Here is a 27,234-nt window from a genome sequence, read left to right on the forward strand (position 1 = left end):
TCATTCATTCATTCATTCATTCATTCATTCATTTTTAACACTTACAAAGTGCCCGGGATTCCTAGGTGGTCTCCTATCCAAGTTCTAACCTGGCTCGATCCTGCTTAGCTTCTGAGATCAGAAGAGATCAGGCATGTTCAGGGTGGCCGTAGCCAAGAGATTGGGAATATTGAAGAAGATTGAAGAGGGCAAAAATGGTTAAAAATAATGAAATCTATTTTAATGTATTACTTAAAAAATATTTATTTTAGGCCTTCATAGCAGAAGCTTCTCGCATACATCTGGAAATATAAGAAACATTAAAACTAAGGATATAACCTAGAGATACGTATTTTTGAATCTTCAAACTATAAACAGTAAGTGGCAGAAAAGGTTATGAGATTGTCCTGGACAGCACATAAATAGGATAAGAGAGATATAAACAGAAAAAAAAACCCCGCTGTGAATAATATAATATCTGTCTTAGTACAAAGTAATAGAAACACACAGACAAGTAAAATAGTCTTTGCCTTCAGGAAGCTCACAATTGGGTGGAAATAATCAAGAAAATTATTGATAACCTATTGTGTGTAAAGGCTATAAAAGATCCATATTGTGGAATGAGAGCAAAGATGAAGGATAACAAACAGCCAATAAATATACTGATTGAATGAATGAATTATATTTAAATATATCACACAAAAAATTCTACTATGCCTTGATGGTGTACATAAATTTTGCATGGTTGACAAATCCTCTGATAATTACACAGAGAAAACTTCTGCCGCCACTACTACACACTTTTATTAATTGCTTATTCTATGGAAAGCACTATGTTGCTTTATGTGTTTTTCTCTTTTAAGTCTCATAACAACACTATATGATGTGAATTAAAATTTCCATTAAATCCCAAAAAGATGTGTATTATTTCCAAAGATAGAACAGAAAACTGGAGTGACAGAAATATTATCTAACTTGTTATGTGAAAGAATATCTATCACACTTTTTACCACCTTGCAATATCTCCCTTTGTTCTTTTTGAAAAATAATTAGAAATACAAGTAAGACTGGCTCATTAGTTATCTTCAAATTAATAGGAAATTGGGAGCTGGTGCTATGGATTTAAATAGCTATTATTTTACAAAAAAAATTAGAAAAATAGAACCAGTGTTTTTTAGCAATCCACACAGAAGCAGAATTGATTGACTATTGTTGTAAAATACTTAATTTCTGGAAAATTACCATAGACTAATAAATTAGAGAATTAAAAAACTTGCATGTATAACTGATGAGTATTAAAGACAAATTTTGAATGAAATTAGCTACATTTTATCAAGTGAGCAATGTCATAATAATAGTGAGACATTTATCTTTCTAGATAAATGAAAACACTATTGAAAATTGACTGGCTCAACATTTACCAAGAGTTTCTATATCTTTTTAATTGTCTTTTATTTTTCAAATTTTATACCATGAATATGTATTAAATAGACTTAGAATTACTATACCATCTCTGTATGCTTTATGATCACAATTACATAATTATGTACGTCTACTCTCTGTCTCTCTCTCTCCTTTCTGCCGCCGCATATATGCAAAAGGCAAACATACAAAAGCAAATATACACCATCTTATAATATCCAAGAAAGTTAACAGGAATGATTAACTTCCCTTTTATACTTTAAATTTTCTGCATTTTTATAAGAGTTTGAATCACTGATATAACAGTGAAAACTTTATTTTGAAAAAATAAATTCAGAAATAATTTAGCAAAATAAACAAGCAATGCAATTAAACACATGAAAGCAGGTAATGAAACTAATCAAAGTACACAGTGTCTTAATTAAAGTTGGCAGCTGGGGCAGAAATTACTATGCTAAGATTGCCAGAGAAACTGAAAATGCCTTCTGAATTGCTACATTCAGGATATAAAACAATATAAACAATGTCTTTTGCAATATTTCCTTCAGGAAGTGAAATCAGTTTTAATTGTTGCTAGGATACACGGATATATAAGGAACCTTTAGGAGATGTCGAGTCAACTTGATTTAGGTTAAATTGTGATCAATAAGAAACATTTTCAGTATTCTATATTTTTAAGAAGATTTATGTAAAAATTAATTTTGTGACAGAATATTTATTTCTCATAGTATTACTTCAAAGTCCTTTAAATAAAACTAATGGCAATAACTCAAGATGACCACAGGATGTGATCTGGAATTGGTTCATTCTCTCATTCCACTAGGAACTTTAAGGACTAAATTCGTTTTCACAAGTGCAACTTTTGTTTTAGCATCTTGTATTCTTTCACAAGCTTTTTGAAAAGTAATCATATCAAGAACAAATTTTTCTTCACAGTGTCTTTTATATATTTCTTGAGCCCTAGGAGAAAAAAGAAAAGGTAACAGAATGAGATATTTTTAAATTACTAAAACTATAATAATCAGATTGATAATTAGATGTCTTCAAAATAGACATGCAGAAATGGGATAATAAAGAACTTCACTTATTGCATAGAACTTTATTATAACATTTAATAATATTCCTATTAGGCTAATATTTCTAAAATTTCTATTGGCTATAATACAATCATCACAAACCATGGCTTAGATTCCCAAAGAGGCATCTAAACCAGATTATGCCTGATTTGCAGAACTTTTACATAAGCCTTACTAAATGCAAGCTTCTTCTAGGACTCTATAATGGATTGAATTGTGCCCTCTGCCTCCTAATACATATGTTGAAGTCCTAACTCTCAGTATCTTAGAATGTGACTGTATTTGGAGATAGGTTATTTAAGAGGTAATTAAAATCCAATTGGTGTCGCTATAAAAAGAAGAGGATATGTACCCACAGAACTTCTAGACTCTAAAATTGTGAGGAAATAAGTTTCTGTTTTTTAAACCACCCAGTCTTTGGCATTTTGTTATGGTAGCCCTAGTAGACTAAAAACAGGCTAAGTTAAAGAAAGGTGAACCAGGTAACTCTGTCAAACCTGGGAAATGTCATGGATCTTATAAAAATTTATTCATTCACCCTCATTTATTCAACAGTTGTGTATTTTAATGCTTGGCTCATTCCCTAGATGCTAGAAATATAAAGATATCTATGAGATGTTATAACTGTGTGAAGCTTATAAAAATGTAAAGAGAAACAAAGGTATATAAATATATAAATGTAATTTTATAGTGCCATAATGAAAGCACTATGTAACAAGCCAGAGTGAACTACGACCAAAATATTAGTAAATATAAGCTGGAGAATAGGCTGAGGGAACACAAAAAAGGTTTCAGTGCTAAAATAAAAGCAGAGAAGGTAGCATAGTTTGTCTTGCTCTGACAAGTGCCAATATTCTGATTGTCCGGGTCATACAATTCTGGCAAGGAGAATGATAGAGCAGATAAGCCTAGAGAAATGGACTTAGACCAAGTCAGATTCCTTTATTTGCATTTTGGAGTACTCAGAAATCTGGACTTTAGGAGTGAAAGAGAGGCCTAAGTCTCAAATTTATTTACTATGTGATCTTGGACAAGTTATTTAAGTTCTCTATCTCATTTTCTTTATCTTTAAAATGAGGATAATCCAAGACACAGGGTTTAGTGAAGGACTAAATGAGTTAATACATTTAAAATCCTTAGCAGAGTACCAGACATTTAATAATTCCTTTTACTGGATAGATAATAGTGGCATTTATTAGGACAGAAAATGTAGGACCCACCACCAGATAGGGGGAAAAATTGGAGTTCTGCTTTGGTAATAATGAGTTTAAAGAGCCTGGTTATACATGAGGTGAAGCCTAGGAAATTAAATATAGAAAAGCAATGGCTTACAGTTAAGAGCACAGGTCATAAAGACATTCTTTTTGGGTTTGACACCCAGATCTGTAACTTATTGATCTATGTGATTTTGGACAAGTTATTTTAAGGTCTGTCTGCATCATTTTTTTCACCTTTAAGAAGAAACAATTCAACTCACAAGGTTCAGTAAGGAGTAAATGACCTAATATATTGAAAATCTTTAGATGAATGCCGAGAATTTAACAAATACTCAATGAAAATTAGCTACAACTATTGAGTCTGGAGCTCTGGAGAGTAATCATGTCTGGACATGCAGCAGAGTAGAAATCATGGCAAAAGGGACTTTGCACATATAATTAATGGTACTAATTAAGTTTAAAAATATATTGACATAGCCCTCCTACAAATAATAATTATAAACAGTGGGCAAAATGTCAGAAAAACACCAGCAATTTAAAAGAACTGAAGAGAAACACAAAGATTCATTATAATTATATAGTATACCAGGATCAAACAATTTGAAAATGAATTTTATTTACAATATTGTAAAAAAAAATGTAAAATACTTAGATACGAGCTTAAAAAATATACAAGGCCGATCTTTCAAGAATATATGTGGTGTAAATAAAGAAATTGTTGAAAAGGTAGAAGATTTTAGCCAAAAATAAGAATATAAGAGTTTAACAGAAATAAGACAGTTCTAAGTGATGAGAGGGGCTTTTATATGTCTATGGAAATAAGATTAAAGGTTGTTAAAAGCCAAAACTGTTTAGGTTAGGCACTTAGGAGGGTTGTTTTTATGAATTTGGAAGTTAATTGTGATTACAGTAGAAGTTGGATGGAGAAAAGCTTTATAAATCAAGATATAAAGACCACAGTGAATTATCAGGGTCATCTAAGAGGTCAATTAATGACCAAAATAAAGATGAGTAGAAGATGATATAATTGGATAATTGCCTTATGTTCCAGATCTTCCATGCTAATTGATACTTGACTTCAAAATGGACACCCTGCTGTTCTGCCCTGAGGAACATCATCACTTTTTCACAGTATGGGCAAGAATATTTTGGAAAACTTATGATCAGCTTTTACCTAATACATAAGTTCTTTCATTTTTAAGTTTCTTTTTAATTCATTTTTAAATACCCCTGTGGGTAATTTATCAATTTCCTAAACTAGAGCTTTATGATTCCACATTTTTCTTTCATTCTTCCTCATTCCACAGCAGGATCAGGGAGCTACCTTCTCAGTATTGACTTCACTAGTTACTGAGATTCATCGGAATGCTTTTAGGACAAGTATTTAAATGAGAAAAAGAACTGAAAAACTTGTTAGTCACGAGACAGACTTTACACTTTTGAGTCACAACTCTGTTTTCTGTGTTGATACTCAATCTTTATTTGATAATATTTATAAATAAAACTCGATAATGTTCATTAGGACACACTACTGACATAACCAGAAAATTGTCTTATTCCTGTGTGCTTTCAAAGATAATATCTTTGCAGCAGTTTACAAAAAAAAGATAATTCAGTTAAGATATATTAGGAAACTAACTTGACTTTGTACCCTCTACAAATTAATGATGGCCAGACATCCAATTTGCTGTGATAAAACAAAGCTGATTAAATTTCCCTAACATCAATTTGCATTAGAGTTGCGTTTTGATAACAAACTAGCTTTCATTCTCTTTTCCAAAATATTTATTAAATTATAGAAAAAATATTTCTAAAAACCTCTCACACAGAGAATATACATTAATGAAAATGTTTTTAAAATGTGAACTATTTTTCATACTTAAAAGGACATTATGTAAAGTACCTCAGTAAATAGTTTAAAGGTTTCTTATAACTAGGGAAGGGAAAATGTTTCCTTCTTATTTTACATTCTAGTATAAACTACTTCTTATAAATGGTAGCATTCAAAATGTAAATGAAATAAGGAGCTATAATGATCTAAGTATTTCTAGACAAGGCTTAAACATATTTACATAGTTTGGCCACTTAAAATATCACCAGGATAAAAATGTGGCTATTAAGACTGAATCTAATAACAGAAAAAAAATAATTATGTAAAAAACTACGAAAAGGTAAAAAGAAAATACTGGGCATCCTATCTAATGTACTCTTCATAGTTGTCCATGTATTTCAATCTCTTTGAGCTATTTTAAAACTCTATAAATTGAGAAAAATTATAAGTAATGCAAATGATTCTTGTCTATAGATATGTAAATGAATTTTGTCCAATGAAGTTACAATTGATTATTGCTGATGAATAATGACTAAATTTATTTTGGCATTCCTGATTGCCTATTTATATGCACGCTCTTAGAATTCTCATTTGAGCTGACTGTAACATCTTATTAGTTCCCTTATTAATCAATGAGTTAAATAAAATCTTTGTCATGTTCATTTTATATTTATATGAGTCATTATTTTATGTTCTTAAGAAATATCCTTTGTGGAAAATGTGGTATTGTGTGTATGTATGTGTATGTGTGTGTGTTTGTGTGTGTATACATATAAAATAGATATTACTTATGTGTGTAGAGATATATGTATGTATACAATGGAATATCATTCAACTATTTAAAAAAGGAAATATTACCACTTGCTAAAACATGAATGGCACTTTACGGCATTATGCGAAGTAAAATAAATGAGAGAGAGAAAGACAAATACTGCATGACTCCAATTATATGTGGAATCTAAAACAAACAAATTTAAAAAACCCCAAGCTCATAGATACAGAACAAATTGATGGTCATCAGAGATATAAGGGGAAGAGGGTGTAATACGTAAAGGGGTCAAAAGGTACAAACTTTCAGTTATAAAATAAATAAGTCCCAAGGATGTAATATACAACATGGTGACTACAGTTAATACTGTATTGCATATATGAAAGCTGCTGAGAGAATGAATCTTAAAACTTATTATCATAAGAAAAAAATTGTAACTATGTATTGTTGCAAATGTTAGCTAGACCTAATATGGTGATTATTTTGCAATACTTACAAATACCAAAACATTATGTTGTATACCTGAAACTAATTTGTCATGTCAATTACACCTCAATAAAAAAAGCCTTTGACAACAAAGGAAATTTAAATTTACTAAATGTAGGTTAAAATATTTCAATCAATACTTATTTTTAGAACCTTCTTTTGACTTAAAATAAAAAAAATATCTTTATCATGGAACAATTTTAAAATATTTGCATTTGTTTGAGACAGTTTTGTCCAATGTGTGTTCTGAGGATTAGTGTTCTATTTCTTAAAAAGAAGGTTCTGTGGTAAAATGTGTTTGTTTGTTTGTTTACTTATTTATGAGAACACTTTTATTTTTTTATTTTTATTTTTAACATTTTTTACACCTATAGTACCTGGTCTTCCTAGGTAGTATCCCATCCAAGTACTAACCAGGCCCAACCCTGCTTAGTTTCCAAGATCAGACAGGATTGGGCTGGGTGTGTTCAGGGTGGCACAGCTGTAGACTAAAATGTGTGTTTAAAATGTAATAATTTTTTTTCCTGGTAGCATTTCTAATAGTCTTTACCAGGAAACAGTACACTGAGATTTAGAGGCCCTTTCTAATCCAATTTAATGTTTCTTCAGCCATCGACCTTCAAATTTTCTCTTACAAAAACCTTATGCAATAGGTAGAATAATATTCACTACCTCCTTCTTCTCCTCTATGTTATTTATTCTGAATTTTGCTCACTCTCTCCACCAATAATGCTTTCCCCTGATATTTCTGCTTTTCCAAATTCTAATCCACAATTTTAAGTTTCCTACTCTACTCTTTGTAGTAATTCAAATACATGCTTTTATTTGCCAGGGGGCTGTCAGTTCTTAGAGGATCAGAATATCTTATTAATTTTTGTATGGAGGTATAGAGGAGAATTAAAATGAATGAATACTTTGATGTTAAGCTTTCTCTTTGAAGGTTTCCTAGATTACTCTCACCTATTTATTTAAATTTTAATTTCGTACCTTGATAGCTCTTGTACTATTGCTTGCGCTATTATTTCACTCTGGCACTCTTATTCCTTGATAATATATCTCTACCTAGATTTTCAGTTTCTTGGACCCAAATAAACTGTTCTCCCAACTAGCATATTCAATAGCTGGAAGTGAATTACCATTTGAATGATTTGAATTGTAGGTAAGAACCTCTTAGTGGAAATGCCAATGATCAAAGAGGGACAGAAAAAGAATGTGCAGAACAAACTTACTGCCATGAAATAAGCACTTGTTTTCAGATGCCTATTCTGATGACTACTGAGGTTATGTTCATATGTTGGTTACTTATAGTTTTAGCATACATTTAATAATTTTGAATATCTTCGCTATACAAATATTTAGAAAAACTGCATTGTTTCTCACTGCAATGGCTTCAGTATTGAGTACAAATACATAAAAACACTTGGTCATAACAGAGGCTATTATGTGACCCAAATGGACTTATATATAATCATTACTAATTTAAAAACTGGGATGTTTCTTCAATAAATAATTATTAAATAGATTTTGGAAACTAAGTGCTGTACTAGGCACTGAAGTGAAAAGACGGACCAAATTATCATACAAAGGACTTCACAAGTTAACCTCATATAGGCCCTCGTATGATAACCGTTACAATAGAAATCTTAAAAAACTGCTATAGGAGTATCACCAAATGAAAAGGACTAACACATTGGAGAAGCAATTAGGGAGAGATTAATAGTGAGTGTACCGTTTCAACTAGTTGGATAATAAAAGGATGAATTTTGTCAGTGGTTGTACAGTTCATGCACTGCATGATGGGAGCAGAGAGGAACGAAACAGTCATACTCAGCCAAACATCATCCACTAGTGATGTGTCTCCCTGCAGAAAAGAGTGTCTTCTCCTTCACACATGGGTACTACCTTCTCACCAGTTTGAACACTTTAAAGTAAAATTTGTATAATAACACAAAAGATCATATTGCATACTATGCCAATAACAGTAACATTGTGGGCTTATAGTGTCTTTTCAGAGTGCATGTTGAGGAAAACGGGGACAGTATCAGTAAGGTCAAAGAGATAAGAAAGTGCAAAGTTGGGTATGGAGTGATGAATAATTTAGTCTGTCTGGAGCAAAGAGTGAGGCTAAGGGAAGAGGGAAGAGACTATAGCATAAAATATAGTAAGAAGAGTCTAGACAGATGGGAATTGAGCATGATGTCTGAAGTGCCACTCAGAGGAAATCAGATTTTATTTTGAAAGCAATTGCAAGGTATAAACATATTCATGTAGGAAATGATATAATCAGAACATAATTTTAAAAGATGGTTGAAGTTTATAGGCCAGAGAACAGATATGGGTGAAGAAAGGATGGGGAATGGAGATAGAGGCCTCAACTGAAAGGAGAATGTGAATTTTTTGGAGGAATTATGAGGGTCTGAATTAATATAAGAGAAGTAAGATTGAAAAATAAAACTCCTTTTAGAAGTAAAATGAATAGGGAAACATGTTAGATCTTGGCAATGAGAGAGACTGAGTGTAAAAGACTGAGGTTCCTAGCACTGGGTAGGAGGCTAATTATGATGCCCATTTATAATAACAACCATTAATAAAGCATATTTTGTTGGATAAGGGTGAGGTTAGGGGAAGACAGAATTGTTCTATTGTCTCATTTTTGGTAATATGTTAGGATATATTGCTCATTTTTTGTTGTTTCTATTTTCCAAAGTATATTATAGCATGTTATTAAGTACTATTTTAGATCTCAACATTTGGTATGAATATTCAAAAGACATTGACTTAAAAGCATATATCAAAAACTGTATCTACCTTAAATCCTTCATGTATTTACGTAATTCCTTTAGATATTTTTCCCTTTCCAGTTTTTGCTGAACAATCAGACTTTTCTCTCTTAAGACAGCCTCCTTCTTGTTCAGTCTGTCCATATTAATCATACCTTTGGCCAATATAGCACGCTCATTATTTAAGTTTTGAATCAGTAAACGTTCCTCAGCCTTTTGTTTTTTTTCTTCTAGAAACAAAGCTCTCCTCTCTCTAACTTTTTCAAGATAGTTGAATTTGTCCTGCCAAAGTTTTTGTAAACCACACTGAATTGTCAAATCATCTTTTGCCTTTCGTCTCTGTGCAGCGTATTTTTTCTTACTTGAAGATTCTCGAACAGTTAAACTAACACTTTCTTCGGCATCTTTTGCCATGGTAACAGCCATTACTTTTTTTTCATGGCTTTCCTGCTTCTTTTGTTTTGAGTAATATTTATCAATATCATAAAGTGTTTGGAGTTTTATACCAGTTTTTTGTGTTATAAGAAACTTTCTTACATTCTTTTCCAAAAGTTTGTCTTTTCTTTTAATTACTTTTTTTTGATGAGTGGTAGAAAATGGCTGAGCATATGTAGAAAAAGAATCTTGTCCTTTCTCTTTCAATACTGTAGCATACTTCAACGAATCTGAAGGATGAATGGGCAGTTTGAACACTGATATCCTAAAACTGGCATCCAATTCATCTTCAATTTCATCTTCAGACTTCTGATCTACATTGCACAGCAAATATAATACATTATACAAGTGTTAAACACAGTTTATTTTCTGTCCCATTCATTTTGAAAGCTACGTTAACAAAGTTTACAAGAATCTATTATTTACCTATATTAAGAAGCATTTTCCCCAACTGATGTTCCTTTTCATTTTGTGATTTAATAGAGATTTTGGAAAGAAAAATCACTATTGAAACATTTTAACACAGAAATGCACTGATTTCTACATTTCCTGCATTATATCTCTCAGTTATTTAACTTGCACTAATTCAATAGCAGTATTTTATCTTATACTCAATCATACATATTATTTTTACATATAGTTATATTTGAAAAGGAATTTGTAATGTTTTACCTTATTTTTCTTAACTTTGGTAATAGCTACCAATTAATAGCTGCCATCACTGTTTTTTCCTTCACTGGACACACAAATAAAACAAATTTCTCAGCCTCTTTTGCTATCATGTGTGGCCATGAGACTAAGTCCTCTCTAGCAGAGTGCGGGCAGAAGTGATACATGTAATTTCTATTCTAAAGCTATTAAGAAACAAATGTGCCTCCTATGAATACTCTTTCTTTTTCTGACCCACTGCACAGAGATGAGGATAAGGCCCTAGAAGATGGAAGATTCACAAGGTGGGAGGACCCTGTTCCCTGAATGGCTGCTTGAAAAACTACTCACTGATCAAGACTATTTAACTCAGACTCTTATGGAAGCCAGAAACAAATGAAAATAATGTTCGAGTAAATATATATTTCTGGGTCAATTTTTTATCACAGTCGACCTAACTAATAGTAACTTGAATCATATTGTTAGTCATATATTTATTTTCTGGCAAGCTCACTGATGAACTTAGGATCAGGTGGCAAATACAGGTTAAAAAAGTAATACTCATTAATCTTAGGAAAAGATGTTTCCCATGTTTGACTAATTCCCTCTATCTATTAAAATTACATCTCTGGTAATTCTGGTTTACAAACATTTTATCTTTTCTAATAGAAGATTCTCTTAAGGTCTTCATATGTTAAAATGTCAAATTTGACAGCTGAGACTTTATGCAAGTTAAGATGGCCATGAAGAAGGGAAGGGCCTATGATCTAAGCAGGCAGTAGGAAAAAAAGAGAATTTCTGATATTGACATTCCTATGGCCTATAGTGAAAATTCCTAGGCATGATTTTCCACTAAAGGCCACAAGGATGTCAACACCAGGAAAGTGTCTAGAACTAAGCAGAAAATCAAATCTAGTAAGTAAAAATGTTAATCCATCAGGATACAAAGGCAGTATCCAGAAATAAGTTATGAGTTTGGGTCCAAAGCAAGCCGCCAGAGACACAGAAGGACAAAAGCTAGAGTTTCAGGTCTAGATTTAACAGGCTGTGGTCTCGGGCAACTACCTAGATACATTACTGTTTTTGTAATTTGATTTTATGTGTAAACTTTGACACAGAAAAGCTGACCAAGGGTAAAAGATTAAGAATAGAACACATAAAACTAGTAAGTTACTAAAGGTTCTTGTCATCAATTCCAATTTGTATGGTGGTGGGAGGGTTTTCCCATACCACCATGTAATGCTCTGACACCAGCTGGGTGTCCTATGATTCAACAAAATTCTGATACTACCTACTTCGAGATAGGGTCAGATCCCAGAGGTTAAGGGCTCAGTCCTAGAAGACTGTGCACCCTCCTTCAAGTGTCAATTGCAAGTCCAGGTTATCACCTGTGCTTCCAACAAATCAGGTATAGACTGCAAGTTTCACCAACTTCATTCTTAGGTTCCATTAATTTGCTAGAGTGGATAACAGAACTCGGAGAGACATTTTATTTACTAGACTGCTGGTTTACTATAAAAGGATGTAACTCAGAAATAGCCACAAGGAAGGGATGCATAGGGCAAGGTACAGGGAAAGAATAAAAAGCTTCCATGCTATCTCAAATGCACCAATCTCTACAAAATCTCCAGGTGTTCGCCAACCTGGAAGCCCTCCAAACTCGGTCCTTTCATTTTTTTAAGGAGGCTTCATTACATAGGCACGATTAAATAAATCATTGTCCATTGGTGACTGAGCTCAATCTCTAGCCTCTATCTTCTCCCCCAGAGATTAGGGTTGGGACTAAAATCTTCACTCTAATCGCATGGTTGGGTTCCCTGGCAACTAGCTCCTATCCTTAGGCATGGTTCAAAAGTTACCTCACTACACAACAAAAGACATCTTTGTTGTTCTGCTCTCATCACTTAAAAAATTCCAAAGATTTAGGGGCTCGGTGTCAGAACTGGGGGAAAAAAATTAAATATATTTGTCTTGTTATAAATCACAATATCGGAGTTAGCAATACACGTTTGCTTCTTAATAGTTTAATCTAAATAAGTCTGGCCTTTTCAGTGAAACTTGAGGCTCTTTGAAGACAGAAACAGTACTTTTTTGGTGTATACTAACTACACTTATTTTGTGGCTAATGATTCAGATGTCTCTGATTTGTTGGTTGAGCACAATAAACATTAGCACTATAAAGAGTCTCCCAATTTTCTTCTTTGCTTCCAGAATCAGTGCTTCAAGACATCACTCATTGTGATAAGATTTATACTCCTAAAACAGAATTCTAGTCATGCCATGCCTTCCACCTATATAAAGGAAAACGAAACATTCATGGTCCTCCTCCTACTGGATGAAGAATAGTTTGACCTCTAAGCCTGAGATTCCGTATTAAAGGGAAAGAGCTTCATTTTTATCCCACACATGCACCACACCTTCCCATCTTTGGGCCTTTGTTTATCTTATGTACTTTATGTTTTGTGCAGTATGTTGTTTTATCTATCTACATATGTTCAAATTCTACATATTCTTCAAAGATTTTCTACTTGCCATCTTTCTTTGTTCTTTAAACAGGAATTAATATATATTTTTCACAATCAGAATTCATAACATTCCATATATATGAAAGCTCTACATAATAATTCTTAGCCATAGTAGCAAGCTATACATAAGATTCTAAAGAACTTGTCTAAGTTTTCTTTGATCTTTTATTCTTTGCACCCAGTCTATTATTTTGCAGGGAGTCAGTTTTCTTTTTCTTTTTCTTTTTTTTTCTTGTGGCAGGGGGCAGGGAGGGAAGATGGAGAGGAAGAAGGTAGGAGTGACTAAATCGTAGTTATTTGTTGGATGTATGAGTAGACAAGTGGAAGAGTGGAGTTAACTAAATCATAGTTATTTGTTGGATGTATGAGTAGACAAGTGGAAGAGTGTATATGTTGCTCAAGATCAATATCCCCTGCATATTGGTAAAAGTCTAAAATTTAAAGACAGCATGCCTGGATTTGAATGCTAGTTCTACTACTTACTAAGTGATTGATGTAGGCATACTGTTTAATTCTCTGGCCTTCAGTGTGCTCACTGTAAAATGGATATAATAATATCCAATTTATCGGATTTTTATAGATTTAAATTAGTTAATAAAACATAAAATGACAAAGTGTGATATACAAGTATTAGAACAAAGAGTAAAAGCCATATGTTAGTTGCTATTTGTCATTATATTTGCTATGGAACACAAGAAGCTTATCTTATCTCCTTAATTCACATCAATAGCACAGTGTTCAAATAGCCACATCATTTAGTAATGAGTGAAGAAAATACAGCAAAGTATTTTTGTCATACTCCTCAACATCCACTGGGATGTGAAGCACATAATATACATATTTGGTTTCCTGATTGCATAATTTGTCTCATTTGTTACTGTAAAAATAAAAACCAAATGATGAATGAAAGTGCTCTCATCTTTCCATAACCAAATTAATAACCCCGTCTATCTGTTCATGCATCCTCTTCTTTTACCCTGATTCAATGAAGAAAGCACCCTCACTTTCAGAAGAGGTGAAATTACTCACATTTGCATTGGCCCTATCCTCCTTTACCTTTGCTTCTGTAATTATCTTAACTTTCTCTTTTATCATCCCCACCACTGTTATAAACCACCATAACCACCAATGCAAAGCACTACTACCTTCCCTCAAACCCCACTATCTTCTAGCTACCATTCTATTTTTCCTGTTCATTTTTAAAGTAAAAACTATTGAGGGTTGTCTCCTTGTACCATCTCTTTTTCTTCACCTTCTACTAACTTTTTGGCTCATTCAGATATGGGTTTCACTTCCACTGTTGTGACTCAACTGTCAAAACTCTTCCTACTAAAGCTTTCTATGGTGATAGATACAAAACACATTTTTTTTTCCTGCTCCAGTCTTTCTTAAATTCTCAATGGCATTTAACACCAGTTAATTATTTCTCTTTCTTGAAACTTTTTTTTTCCAGATTCTCTGATTTCCAGATTCTCTGAAGCTCCCATGCTTTTTCTTTTAGCTTTCATATTATTCCTTAGTTGTTTGCAGACTCCTCTTTTTAAAATAAATCTCTGGAATACCTGACTTGAAGATATGAGGTCCCTTTCCCAAGTCTCTTTACCTCTCTCCGTAAGTGAATCATGTTCATGGCTTTAAATATCTATCTCTATATTCCCAATTCTATAACTCTCAAATTTACCATCTCTCCTTAGAAGTTTTATAGGCATTTTTCAAACTTGGCACGTTCGAAACCAAGGCCTTTTTTTTTTTTTCTACCAAAAATCACTTCCCTCTTAACATCGGCCACTCGGCAAATGAAAACTAATAGCTTATTCCTTCCATATCAATTTTATCAATTAGCCCTATAAATTTTACCTCAAATATGTAGCTCGATTTAACTTAAGTTTCTCCATTTTCCTGCCATCACCCTACTTCAGGTTTCTATTAACACTTAAACTATTGTAATGGTTTACATAGTTACTGCATTTCCCAATACATAATATACTTCATTGTCCACAAAGATATCAAACCAGAGTTATTTCTTATAACTGTGTCTTTATATGCCCTCATGATAAAATTCAAACTCCTTGCCATGGTCTACAAAGCCCTGTATAATTTTACACTTGTTTACTTACCCACTACAATCTTCCAACTACTCCTATCAGCATTTACTATGCTGCAGTCAAGACATGAATGATTTGTCCAGTAATTCCCAGGCATGATTTTTGAGTGCCAGAACTAGAAATGTCAAAAGTGAGGTCAGCTCCTTTGATTCAGTTTTACAAGTGAAACGTTCAATGTGACTTAGTTGAATAATCTGTGGGTACTTACTATGAAGCAAGGTCTTCAATAAATGAAAATAGTTCTGGCTCTCAGGAATCTTATTATCAATCAATCAATCAATCAATCAATCAATGGAATCTCATAGTCCAGTGGGGGAGGCAAATGATGTTAGGAAAAAAAGTATATACAAGAGCCTTGGAAGGATAGGAAAATAAATGAATTTTATTCCATCTGGGATAGGTTAAGTGGTTGTCTGAAAAAATATTTGGGAGAAGGTAACAGCTGGGTTTATTCTTAATGAGAGTCTTCATTTTATATTGGTATTACTTAAAGGCCCACGTTTTAGGTACATGGGGAAATTTAATAAATTTGCAAAATTTATGTGTAAAAGAACAGGAAACAAGGCATTCTCAGGGAAAAAAGTTTCATAATCAAAGATGCAAAAAAAAATGTGAAAAAAAAGAACAATATGGAAATTTGGTTTTATAACATATAAAGTCAGCAGCTGTTAATAGCAGCTGGTTGCTAGAGACCTCCAGTAGGCAGGTGGTACATGGGCCAAATCTAAAAGCTGGAAGAGAGGGTGGATCTGGAGATAAATATTTGGGAGCCAACAGCTGAGACTTTTAGGTAAAACTATAAACATAGTTAAGAAAAGACAAGAGACCTAAGGATGGAATCTCGGGGAACATCAACACTAAATATGCACATACTAGGTAAGGCAAACTTTAAGAAGAAAAAAAAAAATCTGTGGCTATCGCCTTTTAATAGGTAAGTCTCTAAAGAAATCACTACATGTAAAGTGACCCCAGTTTGCCATGTAATATCCCAGTTCATGCGTATTGGCCTAGTAAAGTTTATTAACAGCGATTGCTTTCAGTGTCAGAGTGACCATTTGGAAGACATCTTGACTAAAGGAACACCACTCAATAGTGGATAAGAAACAAAAGAGTAACACAGTGCTGTCTGCATCATATTAAGTTAGATAAAGATCTTAGTGCAGTGTCCAAGACTTGGTAGATATATAATAAATGCTTTTGTTAAAACATGGGTTAAGAGATTTTCCAGGCTGTATGAGTGCTGCAACCAAGCCTATTTTGTTCACCACTGCATACTAAACACTTAGAAGAATGTCTGGTACATGATAGGTTTTCAATAAATATTTGCCTAATAAATATTTTTTTTCTAGAGACAGCTAAGCCAATTTAGGGATACTTTTCAATGTGGGTGGTGGGACGTTGATAATAAACTTATACTTTCATTTTTTGCTCCTTCAGTTTCCATTATTTCTTTTCAGAAACCTACATTTCAAATATAATAGTCGCTATTTCACCACAGGACTTAGACACTGTTATTCTTATCTTTGGCTTATGCTGTTCCCACTTGTTTGAAAGGCCCTATTTACACCACCATCCATAAAAAGATTATTCACTTCAAATAACATGAATGCTATCATTCCTTGAGCCCTTACCAAGTGGTAGCTACTAGACTTACTTCTTTACATATATTTACCATTTATTTCAATATTCATAACCTTATAAGGTAGATATTATTGACCACTAATTTAACAATACCTAAATTTTCTGAGCATTTGGTATATATCAAATTGTTCTGAGTCCTTTAAACAAATTATCTAATTTAGTCTTCTCAACAATCTTATGACGTAGGTACTGTACTATTTTTATCTTCATTTTCAGATAAAGAAACTGAAGGTAAGGAAATAGCCAATATGTTGGAGTAAGATCTTAACATCTGACTAACATGCTGCTGAAAAAAACAAATAAACAAACAAATATCTAAGGACTCTGGATAACTAACCAACGTGAGTAAATTTTAATAGCTTGTTAAAACAATAGCATCAACATTCATAACAAAATCCAGAGTATCATAATATAATATTTGTGATGCCCATATATAATCCTAAACATGTAATATAAATCAAATATAAATCAAAATTATATCGTGAAGGATACCACTTACATAAAATACAGAAGTCACACAACTGTATAGGCCATTTAGTTGTTTCCTTTCTGTATTTTATGTGAAGTGTTACAGTATTAAGAAAATTGTGCAAAGTTAAGGATTTATAATTCCTAGAGAAGATAAACATATGCAAATAGGTTCAACTAAAAATCTAACAGATAAATTAAAATGGGTTATAAAAAATATTTGAATGGAAAAGACCGGAAAAAAGAAACAGAATAATAAAAAATTAAAGACATGTAACAAAGGAAAAGCAGAAAACACATAAAAAAATGGTCCTGGATGAAATAGGATCAGTTTCCTTACAAGAAGAGACACCAGACAACTCACTCTTTTAATCTTTCCATGAACATGCACTAAACAAAGTCCATGTGAACACACAGCAAGATGGTTGCCATCTACAAGTCAGAAAGATAGGCCTCACCATTAATCAACCAGGCTGGCACCCTGATCTCAGATTTCCAGCCTTCAGACTGTGAGAAAATAAATTTCTGTTGTTTAAGCCACGTGGTCTGTGGTGTTTTGTTTTGGAAGTCTGAGAGGACTCCTACAAAAGGAGTACCCATCTCTTCTGAATTTCTAAGCACAGTTCCTCAACTGACATGCAGTGGCACGCTAGTGTGTTGCTGAATAATGGGAGTGCTCAGAGACACTGAATACACTGATGGGGATGGTGTTGCTACAGCCTCTAGCTTTCCTCTTGCCATAAATTTTGTCTAGAGTTATTAAGAGTCTTTGAAGATCAAGTGGGGTCTGATATACTATTTACAATCATGGCAGTGGAGGGGGGATCAGGAGGTGGTCCATCCCTTGGAAATGTACTAAAGCAGTGAGTTAAGTGTGTTGTACTGTTTACTACTAACAAGAGAGTTGTGAAGTAGGTGTTTTAAAAGCACAGCATAAAGCCTAAAGTGTAACCAATCTGGGCTGGGTGCTCCCAAACCAAGACTACACATGTATCAGATACTTTAATCCATTTTTTGGTTAACATACATTTTTAATGATATTCTGCCTAGCAACAGTGTGGCTGCTCTTCTGTAAATTTGTTTATTATTTTGAAATAGAAATTTAATTATATTTGAAGTCTGTTCACGTTTTCATACACACACACACCCATGATCATACACAGAAAGACACAATCAATGTTACATTTGTCAATGAGAGAAATTAGGAAAAATTCTTGCATAGAATCCTTCGACTATTATAAATGTCTGAATGACTATAAAAATTGTGTGGTATTTGTATCAATTATTCACCTTAAGTTACTTGTTACTGGAGACTGTGAAGACTTACATAAGATTGCCATTAAAATTTGGTGTATTAGTTACCTATTGCTACTTAAATTACTCTAAAATATAAAGGCTTTAAAACAAGAAACATTTATTATTTCAGTTTCTCTGGGTTAAAAACTCAAGAGTATGTTAGGTGGGTGGTTGTGACTCAGTATCCCAATGATGTTATAGTCAAGATATCAGCCAGGGTTGTGGTCACCAAAGGCTTGACTGGAGCGGGAAGATTCTATTCCACGATGGCTCATCCACATGATTATTGACAAAGGTCAAACGTCCTTATTGTTGTTGGCAGAATGCTTAAGTGTCTCGCCCTGTGGGCCTTTCAAAAAACCTGCTTGGTATATGTTTCTGTCTCTAACATGGCAGCTGACTTCTGCCAGATTAACTACCCACCAGAAAGAGCCCAGAGCAGGATACAACATCTTTTATGATCTAGTCTTATAAGTCATACACCATTTCATTTGCCAAATTCTGTTCGTTATGTGTAAATCACTAAATCTACACTACAGTAGAGGAGATTTAGACTATTTTTTGAAGGGAAGAGTATGGACATTAAAATCACTAAATCTAATATAAAAATTTTATGTTTACGGAAATCAAGCTCTAGTTCATCAATGAAATAGTTGTAAAGACTTTATTAGAAGTGTTATATAAGCTCAATAGTTGGTATCTAACAATTTATGTTCTATTTTTATTACTATAATTAAATAAAATGAATGGAATATGAATATACGTTTTCTACTAATTACAAACTCTTGTTTTAATCTATCATACTTGAAAAAAATCTTACTGATCTGTGCCATGCCTGGAAAAGTTTGGAAATGCTGTCTTATAATAGTGGTATAAAACCCACTCATATAGTTTATAGAGAATTCTGTTTGTGCTGTAGCAGCTCATCTTAATTCCTGGGGTAAATTTTACTTTTAGAAGAATAGAGAATACATCTTATGTATCTCTGTACTCTCTATTATAGCTAGCATAGTGCTCTGTATTTTTAGTATTCAATTTTAAAAACTCAACTATTTATTGAGTATGAATATTTATACTGAGAATTATTAAGCTATGTATTGTACTTTTAAATATATTATTTTTTCTCAAAGACTGTTTTTAAGAAAGTCAAGAGTCACACTATCAGATTTAGGTACAGCGGAGGAATGAACAATTTGAAATAGCGGATATGTACTTCTTTCCTCATTCTGTTAACTTGTTCCTCTTTCCTTTCCCCTCTCTGACATCTTCCATCTGCTTATTTTCCTATAGTCTTTTTGGTTCGCCGTTCCTGTCTTAACTGAATCTTTATTAGATGCGGCTGACAGAATTAAGAGCCAAAACAGTGACAATAATAAGACAGGAGTTTGCAAGCGAACTTTCTTTACAAACAAGTCAAAGGTCTACATGTGTAATAACTTGGTATCAGTGATATTTTTTTCTCTTTCTTTTAGATTATTACAAGACAAGAATAACAATAATAAAAGCCACACACATACAACTTGAAATCTAAGAGGTAGATTGATGATCTGATATAAGCAGTTTCTATGATTTGGAGTGGTTCAATAGCCAGCCAGTAGGAACTTTTATAATAGGCCCCAAAATAGTACTCACATTTTTGAATTAGTGTATTGACAATAAGTATAACCCAAATGAAAAGACCTAAAGACTATCTATCTATCTATCTATCTATCTATCTATCTATCTATCTATCTATCTATCTATAAGGCAAGCAATACTATAAGTGGTGCCACCTTTGGATATGAGTGGCATTGATATAAAATAATGCAGTCAAACCACAGTTCAAATAAAAAAGGAAAATGTGACATGAGGTAGTTGGTACTTCATCTCTGACCAAAGATTACCAAATGCCTAGAGATAGGATGATGTATATTTTCCAAACATTGCTGGACACTGCTATAAAATTATTCTTTTACCTACATTGTCAAGTCATATAAGAAAATAATTTATAAAATTATAATTAATTCTTATTTTGTATAACCATTTTTTCATTAAAAAAATGAATTTGGCTACTTAAATTATAGGCTTAGAAATAATAATTACTTGGCCATTGATTTAAAGAGTAGTTATAACATTGTAGAAAATAAATATTGAAAGTAGTAGCTTCTTACACATTTAGGCTGAAAGAGTGGAGCAGAGTATTGGAATCATGATTGGAAACTGGGTACACACATAGGTGTTCCCAGAAACCCTGGGATGAATTCTTAATAGATCAGAAGCCATATGACTCATCAAATTAATTAATTAGTCTTTCTGCCTCCTGACTATACAATATTTAACAAATTGTAACTATTAAGCAAATAACATGAAAATCAAAAACATCTCCCATGCAAAATTCATGCTAGCTTTTTAAAAAATGTTACTATGACAAAATAGAAAGGGATCTTCCCATTAAACAATCCTTGGGTAAAATATTGGAGCTATAATTGGATGTCATGTCTGCCAATGATTTCTGTTGCAAAATATGTTATAGAAAGGCCTGGAAACTTCCACACTTGGAAACAGAATTTCTACTCAGAGAAAATATTTTGTATCTAACATATCCTTCTCTCCCTTAAACCCCAACCCTACCCTGCTCAGGGTCAGATATGCTCAGAGTGTTTTGTATCTTCGTTTTTTTTCTTTTTCCTTTTTCTTAAGCAGAGGGCTGAAAGAGTGTACAGAAACACAAAATGATAAAACACTCTTTAATATTATTTTGGTAAATAATAAAGGGACACAAAATAACCTTTTGATAGGTCTCTGTCTTAGTGCCATAAAATGTCTATCTCATTGTCTTTTTTAAAAAGCACATAGTTAATCTATCATTTTCTGGTATTTTCTTTCAACTTGAAGACTCCCTATGTTGCATTTCTTATAAAAAAGATCTAATGGTGATAAACTCTCAAAACTAATATCATACTCAAGAGTGAAAAACTAAAAGAACAAAGCAAGGACTCCACTCTTGTTCAACATAGTGCCAAAAGTCCTAGCCAGAGTAATTAGACAAGAAAAAGAAGTAAAAGGCATACAAATCAGAAAGAAAGAAGTAAAATTGTCCGTGTCTGCAGAAGATATAATCTTATACTAGAATTCTAAAGAGTACCCCTCTCTCCAAAAATGGTCAGAACAAATTCAATAAAGTGGCAAGATACAAAATCAACATACAAAAATCAGTTTTATTTCTATACACTAACAACAGACTACCTGAAAAAGAAGTTAAGAATAATCCCTTTGTAACAGAATCAAAAGAATGAATTTTTAGGAATATATTTAAACAAGCAGGTGAGAAATCTTTACACTGAAAACATTAAGACACTGATGAAAGAAAATGAAGGAGTCATAAATAGAAATATCTTGTGTTCCTGGATTGAAAGAATAAATAATTTTGAAATGTTCATACTACCCAAAGCAATCTACAACTTCAATGCAATTCCTATAAAAATTCTAATGACATTTACAGAAATAAAAAAATAAAAACACTACGATTCATATGAAATCACAAAAGACACAAAATAGGCAATTCAGGCTTGATAAAAAACAAACCTAGAGCCATCACACTCCCTGACTTCAAAATATATTATAAAGGTACTGTAATTAAGGTACTAAGATACTTTACATACGGACATCCAGACCAATGAAAAAGAACAGAGAGCCCAAAATAAATCCAAACATTTATAGTAAATTGATCTTCAATAAAGATGCCAAGAATACACAATGGGGAAAGAATAGACCTTTTTAAGGAATGGTGATGGGAAAATTGAATTAGCACATACAAAAGAATGAAATTGGAACCTTATTTCACACTGTACACACACAAAAACTCACTTAAAATTATTAAAAACTTAAATGTAAGGCTTGAAACTGTAAAAGTCCTAAAGAAAAATATAGGGGGAAAACTTGACACTGATTTCACAGATAAGACAAAAGCAAAAATAGATGAGTGGAATTACATCAAACCAAAAAGCTTCTGCACAGTAAAGCAAACAATTGACAGAGGAAAAAGGCAACCCACAGAATGGGAGAAAATATTTGCAAACCATATATACCTGATAAGGGGTTAATCTCCAAAATATATAAGAAACTCATACAACTCAATGGTTAAAAAAGCTAATATTGCATTTTTTAAAAAAATCATGTACTAAAGACTTGGATATTTCTCCAAAGATGACATACAAATGGCCAACAAACATATGAAAAAAAGCTGAATGTCACTAATCATTGGGAAAATGCAGTCAAAACCACACATGTCACAATGGCTATTAACAACAACAAACCCAGATACCACGTTTCTGTTAGTGGCAATGCAAAAATGGTGCAGACTCTGTGGAAAGGAATATGGAGTTTCCTCAAAAAATTTAAAATAAAACTACCCTATGATCCAGCAATCCCACTTCAGGTATTTATCAAAAAGAACTAAAATCAGGATCTTGAAGATATATTAGCACTTCTATGTTCTATGTTCTATACTGCAGCACTATACCCAAAAGTTGAAGTGTGGAATCAACCTAAATATTCATCAACAGTAGAATGAATAAAGAAAATGCGGTATATACATAAAAGGGAATATATTCAGCCTTAAAAAAAGAAATTCTGCAATATGGGACAATATAAATGAGCTTTCAAGACATTATGCTAAGTGAAATAAACCAATCACAGGAAGACAAATACTGCACAATTCGACTTACAGGAGTTATCTAAAATAGATATTTAGAATTTTTAATTGCTACTTGTAATCATATTAGAGTTCATTTTTCTCTTTTTCTCATTTCTAAATTATTAATTTCCATTTCATTTCAATCATAATTCATCTTGATATGTTAATGATTTTTCTATTTTAATTTCTTTTTGATAATGTACCTAGTATGTCTAAGACTCTGTGAACATTTATCCAATCTCAGATCTCGAATCTCAATTTCAATGTTTCAGTAATATAACAGACACCAATTTCCCCTAATGGCAGCTACTTAAAATTACATATGATCTCAATGAAGAACTTAATAGCTTTTAGCTTCCTAGAATCATTTCGATTTACAAATCTATTAATTCATCTATATATCCATCTTTCCACCCGTCCATATTTTAGTAGCCTGCAAATTCAATTGAAATTCAATAATTACAACTATAAAAATTATTTTTCAAACTCCTTCCAGTTCTTAATCATTTTCCTCTAAATTTTAGTTTTCATTTAAGTTGTTTGAGAACTATTTGGTTTCTACAGAAGCAGAAAAAAATGTATTCTTTGCTAAACATAGCAATCAGATAACAAAAGTATGTGAAATGTGCATATATAACACTGAACATTTGCTATGTGTTAGGTAGTTTTGTAGATACAGCAGATGAGGCACTATGACAGGCATGATCCCAGGTCTTGTGGAACATCTAGTAGAATAAGGCAGGTAACAAACTCATAAACAGGAAAATATTAAACAGGAGTAAGTGCTTTGATGAAAATCAGTCAGGGATAATGATAGTGAGTCTAGTAATTATATCAAGTATATGAGAAATATTTTTAACAGAAAATTAAACTGAATCTCAAATGTAAATGACAAGAAGGAATACGCAGTGGGGAAATTGTGGGGAAGGAGTATTCTAGGTGAAATGAGAAGCTACTGTAAGGACACTAAGACAGGAGCACATTTGGCCTGTTAGGGATACAGAGAAAAAGCCATTTTTGTTGGAACCCAGTGAACAAGATAAAGGTAGCGTGAGATGTGGTCAGAGAGCTAACGCAGATAATATAGGTTATTGTGAGCCACAGAAAAATGTTTGGATTTTATTATGAGATAGGAGCTATCTAAATAGGGGAGTGACTATGCTATGTGATTTTATCATGAAGAAAATGGATTTGAATATGAACCATATGAGTGTAAGGAGAGGAACTGGTTAAAAGCAATTACAGAGGCCAAGGCAGGATTGGATGGTGGGTAGGACTAGAGCGAAAGCAATGAAGTTGTATAGAAGAAGGGTATGGAATATTTTTTAAAGGAAAAGCAATAGGACTGCTGATAAATTAGATCACGAAGGAGAGAGAATAAAAACAATCAAGGGTGTATGCTAGCATTTTGGCTTGAGGAACCAGATGAATGGTGATACCATTTATAGAGACAGGAAATTCTGGTGGAAAATCAGATTTCGTGAACCAGGTTAAATATTCTTACATGTATTACTGTTTCTGAAGTTCATAGCTTTCATATTTAAATACAAGCTAACATTTCACTGATATATCATATTTAAATTCTTTATATTTAAACAATCATTTTAATATTTCATTAATAGAATGAAAAAATATTTTTTATCCTAAATATAAAAAATCATTTTTTCCATTTACATGATTACTAACAAAATACCTAGGTAAAAACTGAGAAAATTAAGACCTTTGTGCAATTTTATTAATAATACCAGATAATTTTTGAAGTACAGCCATAATCTCTACACACTGCATTCTTCAACTTAGTGTAACAATTTATTTTTTTCAAATACAGTTTACTCTATGAAAAATAAATATTTGCTGAGAAGAAATTATCCTTATATTTGTACATCATATAAAATTCTCTATTTAACAGCAAAACAACTGTACCATATTATAATCAATGTATTTTCAATTGCCTCAGCAGTTTTAACTGTCACATGGTACTTTTAGAAATCACAGAAACACAGAAGCCAATACCATTTGTGGTCAACAGAGTTAGTTTGGTTCTAAATGCATTACAGATTTATGAGCCATCTGTGAAGACTATTTAAAATCAGTGCAGCTATGATCTGAATGTTCACAAATAGGTCTGAAACAGTTGCTCTCTTCAGCAAAACTCCCTGACACTTGAGCACAAGCAGATGATTTTGTGTGGTAAATAGGCTTTAAGGAAGCTTTGAGTTCAGGTGAACCAAAAAAAGAATAGGAGGGAAAGAAAAAAAAAAAAAAAACATGTGTGTGTGTGTGTGTGTGTGTGTGTGTATTTGAGACATCAACTTCTGTCATGCACTGAGTTTTCTCTGATTTGTCAGGCACATACGTGTCATTGAAATTATGGTGACACAGTAGCTATTTTTTTTCCTTTGAGAATTTCTTACTAACAACATAAAAGAGTCTGAGTTCTTCTCCAATCCCACCCATTATATAGACACAAGATCATAATGAAAAATAAAGTTTACAAAAAAAAATACATGTCACATGTAGCAATTACATCAGAGACTGATTACAATAGAAAGTTACAGAGATGTTGAAAAATTATCTCCCCACAGAATACCATTAATACATTTCTTAAAATTAGACATTCTGTGTGGTAATGCTATCCAGCAGCTGATTTCTCTATATACTACATGGGAAAAACTGTAATACATCCCACAGTGACCACAAAATTTATAATTTCCAAAAATAAAAAATAAAAAAGGCAGACATGAAAGCAATAAAACATTTATAAGATCTTTTCACATTAATATGTAAAATAGTTAAAGGATTGTTACTTGAACATTAATGAGGCTGCTCAGTTGTTTCAAGTGCAATGGCTCCTGTAAGTACCAGCAACATTTCAGATAAACATTCTCATTGTTGATATCCAGAATGTTTTAAAAATGTCTACATGTGACTTTTTCAAGATCTTTATTCAGATATATTTAACATATCATAAAAATTAACCATTAAGCTATTAAAGTATATAATGTAATGGTTCTATTATATTCAGACTTGTGAAACTACCACCACACACATCTATGTTTAAAATATTTAATCATGCCAAAAAGAAACTGTATAACTATTAGAGTCACTCCCCATCTCCTAACCACTACCATTCTAGTTATAGACAACTGCTAATCTACCTTCCTTCTCTATAGACTTATGTATTCTGGACACTTATTGTCAGTGGAATCATATAATGCATGGTCTTTTGTGATGAATTTAACCATTCCAAGGAAGTCAACTGCAGCTTTATGATTTCTTTAAAAAGCTTGCCTTTAATAGTTTTCTTCCACCTTTACATATTCCACCTGAGTTCTATGTGTCTAATAATTTTAACTAGAACAAAATATCCAAACCAATTCCATATCTGGCCATAAACAGTGAAAAATAAAATGGACTTCTGTCAGTGCAGGTGTTGGCTCAGGTAAAGGTCAAACATTCTATAGGTTTCTGAATTACTATGAATAAGTCTTTTGATGATTATATTATTTCTTTTTACAAAGTTCACTATTTCTATAATCTGCTAAGGGTATGATGCTTTAGTCTTTTTTTTTTTTCCCTCCAACACCAGGATCTAAACTTCTCAATCCAGTATCCTGGGGTCAAATCTGTGTGATCAACTTGGACCACAGATCATACTAGTCCAATGTCTACTGAAATAATGCTTTCCTCTACCATGCTGATGGTTTTGAGTCTCTAGACAGCAAAAGCCACTATATGAGAGCAGTTAAAAATGTCACATACTAGCATTTTGCTAAGTAATTTTAAGCAAGTTATTTAACTTCACAGGACCACAATTTCTTCATCTATAAAATGGAAGAATGAAAGTGCCTACCTCAAAGATTAGCTGTGAGGAATGAGTG

The 27,234-nt window shown here is 32.6% G+C and overlaps 1 protein-coding gene and 1 pseudogene across 2 annotated transcripts in view; both read right to left on the reverse strand.

Moving 5' to 3' along the window:
- Window positions 1-255: 255 nt before the first annotated feature.
- LRRIQ3 (leucine rich repeats and IQ motif containing 3) overlaps window positions 256-27,234 on the reverse strand; it is a 150,001-nt gene continuing 123,022 nt past the window's right edge. For both annotated transcript variants that reach the window (XM_016145057.2, XM_016145055.2), the window contains 2 exons: window positions 9,589-10,309; window positions 256-2,361 (listed from right to left, as the gene is read on the reverse strand). In XM_016145057.2, the coding sequence (XP_016000543.2) occupies window positions 2,205-2,361; window positions 9,589-10,309 (878 nt within the window). In that variant the 3' untranslated portion in view covers window positions 256-2,204. The remainder of the gene's footprint in view (window positions 2,362-9,588; window positions 10,310-27,234) is intronic.
- On the reverse strand, window positions 7,146-7,269 carry LOC118605307 (annotated as a pseudogene).

Source organism: Rousettus aegyptiacus, unplaced genomic scaffold (assembly GCF_014176215.1).
Source record: "Rousettus aegyptiacus isolate mRouAeg1 unplaced genomic scaffold, mRouAeg1.p scaffold_m13_p_1, whole genome shotgun sequence".
Classification (NCBI taxonomy): domain Eukaryota; kingdom Metazoa; phylum Chordata; class Mammalia; order Chiroptera; family Pteropodidae; genus Rousettus; species Rousettus aegyptiacus.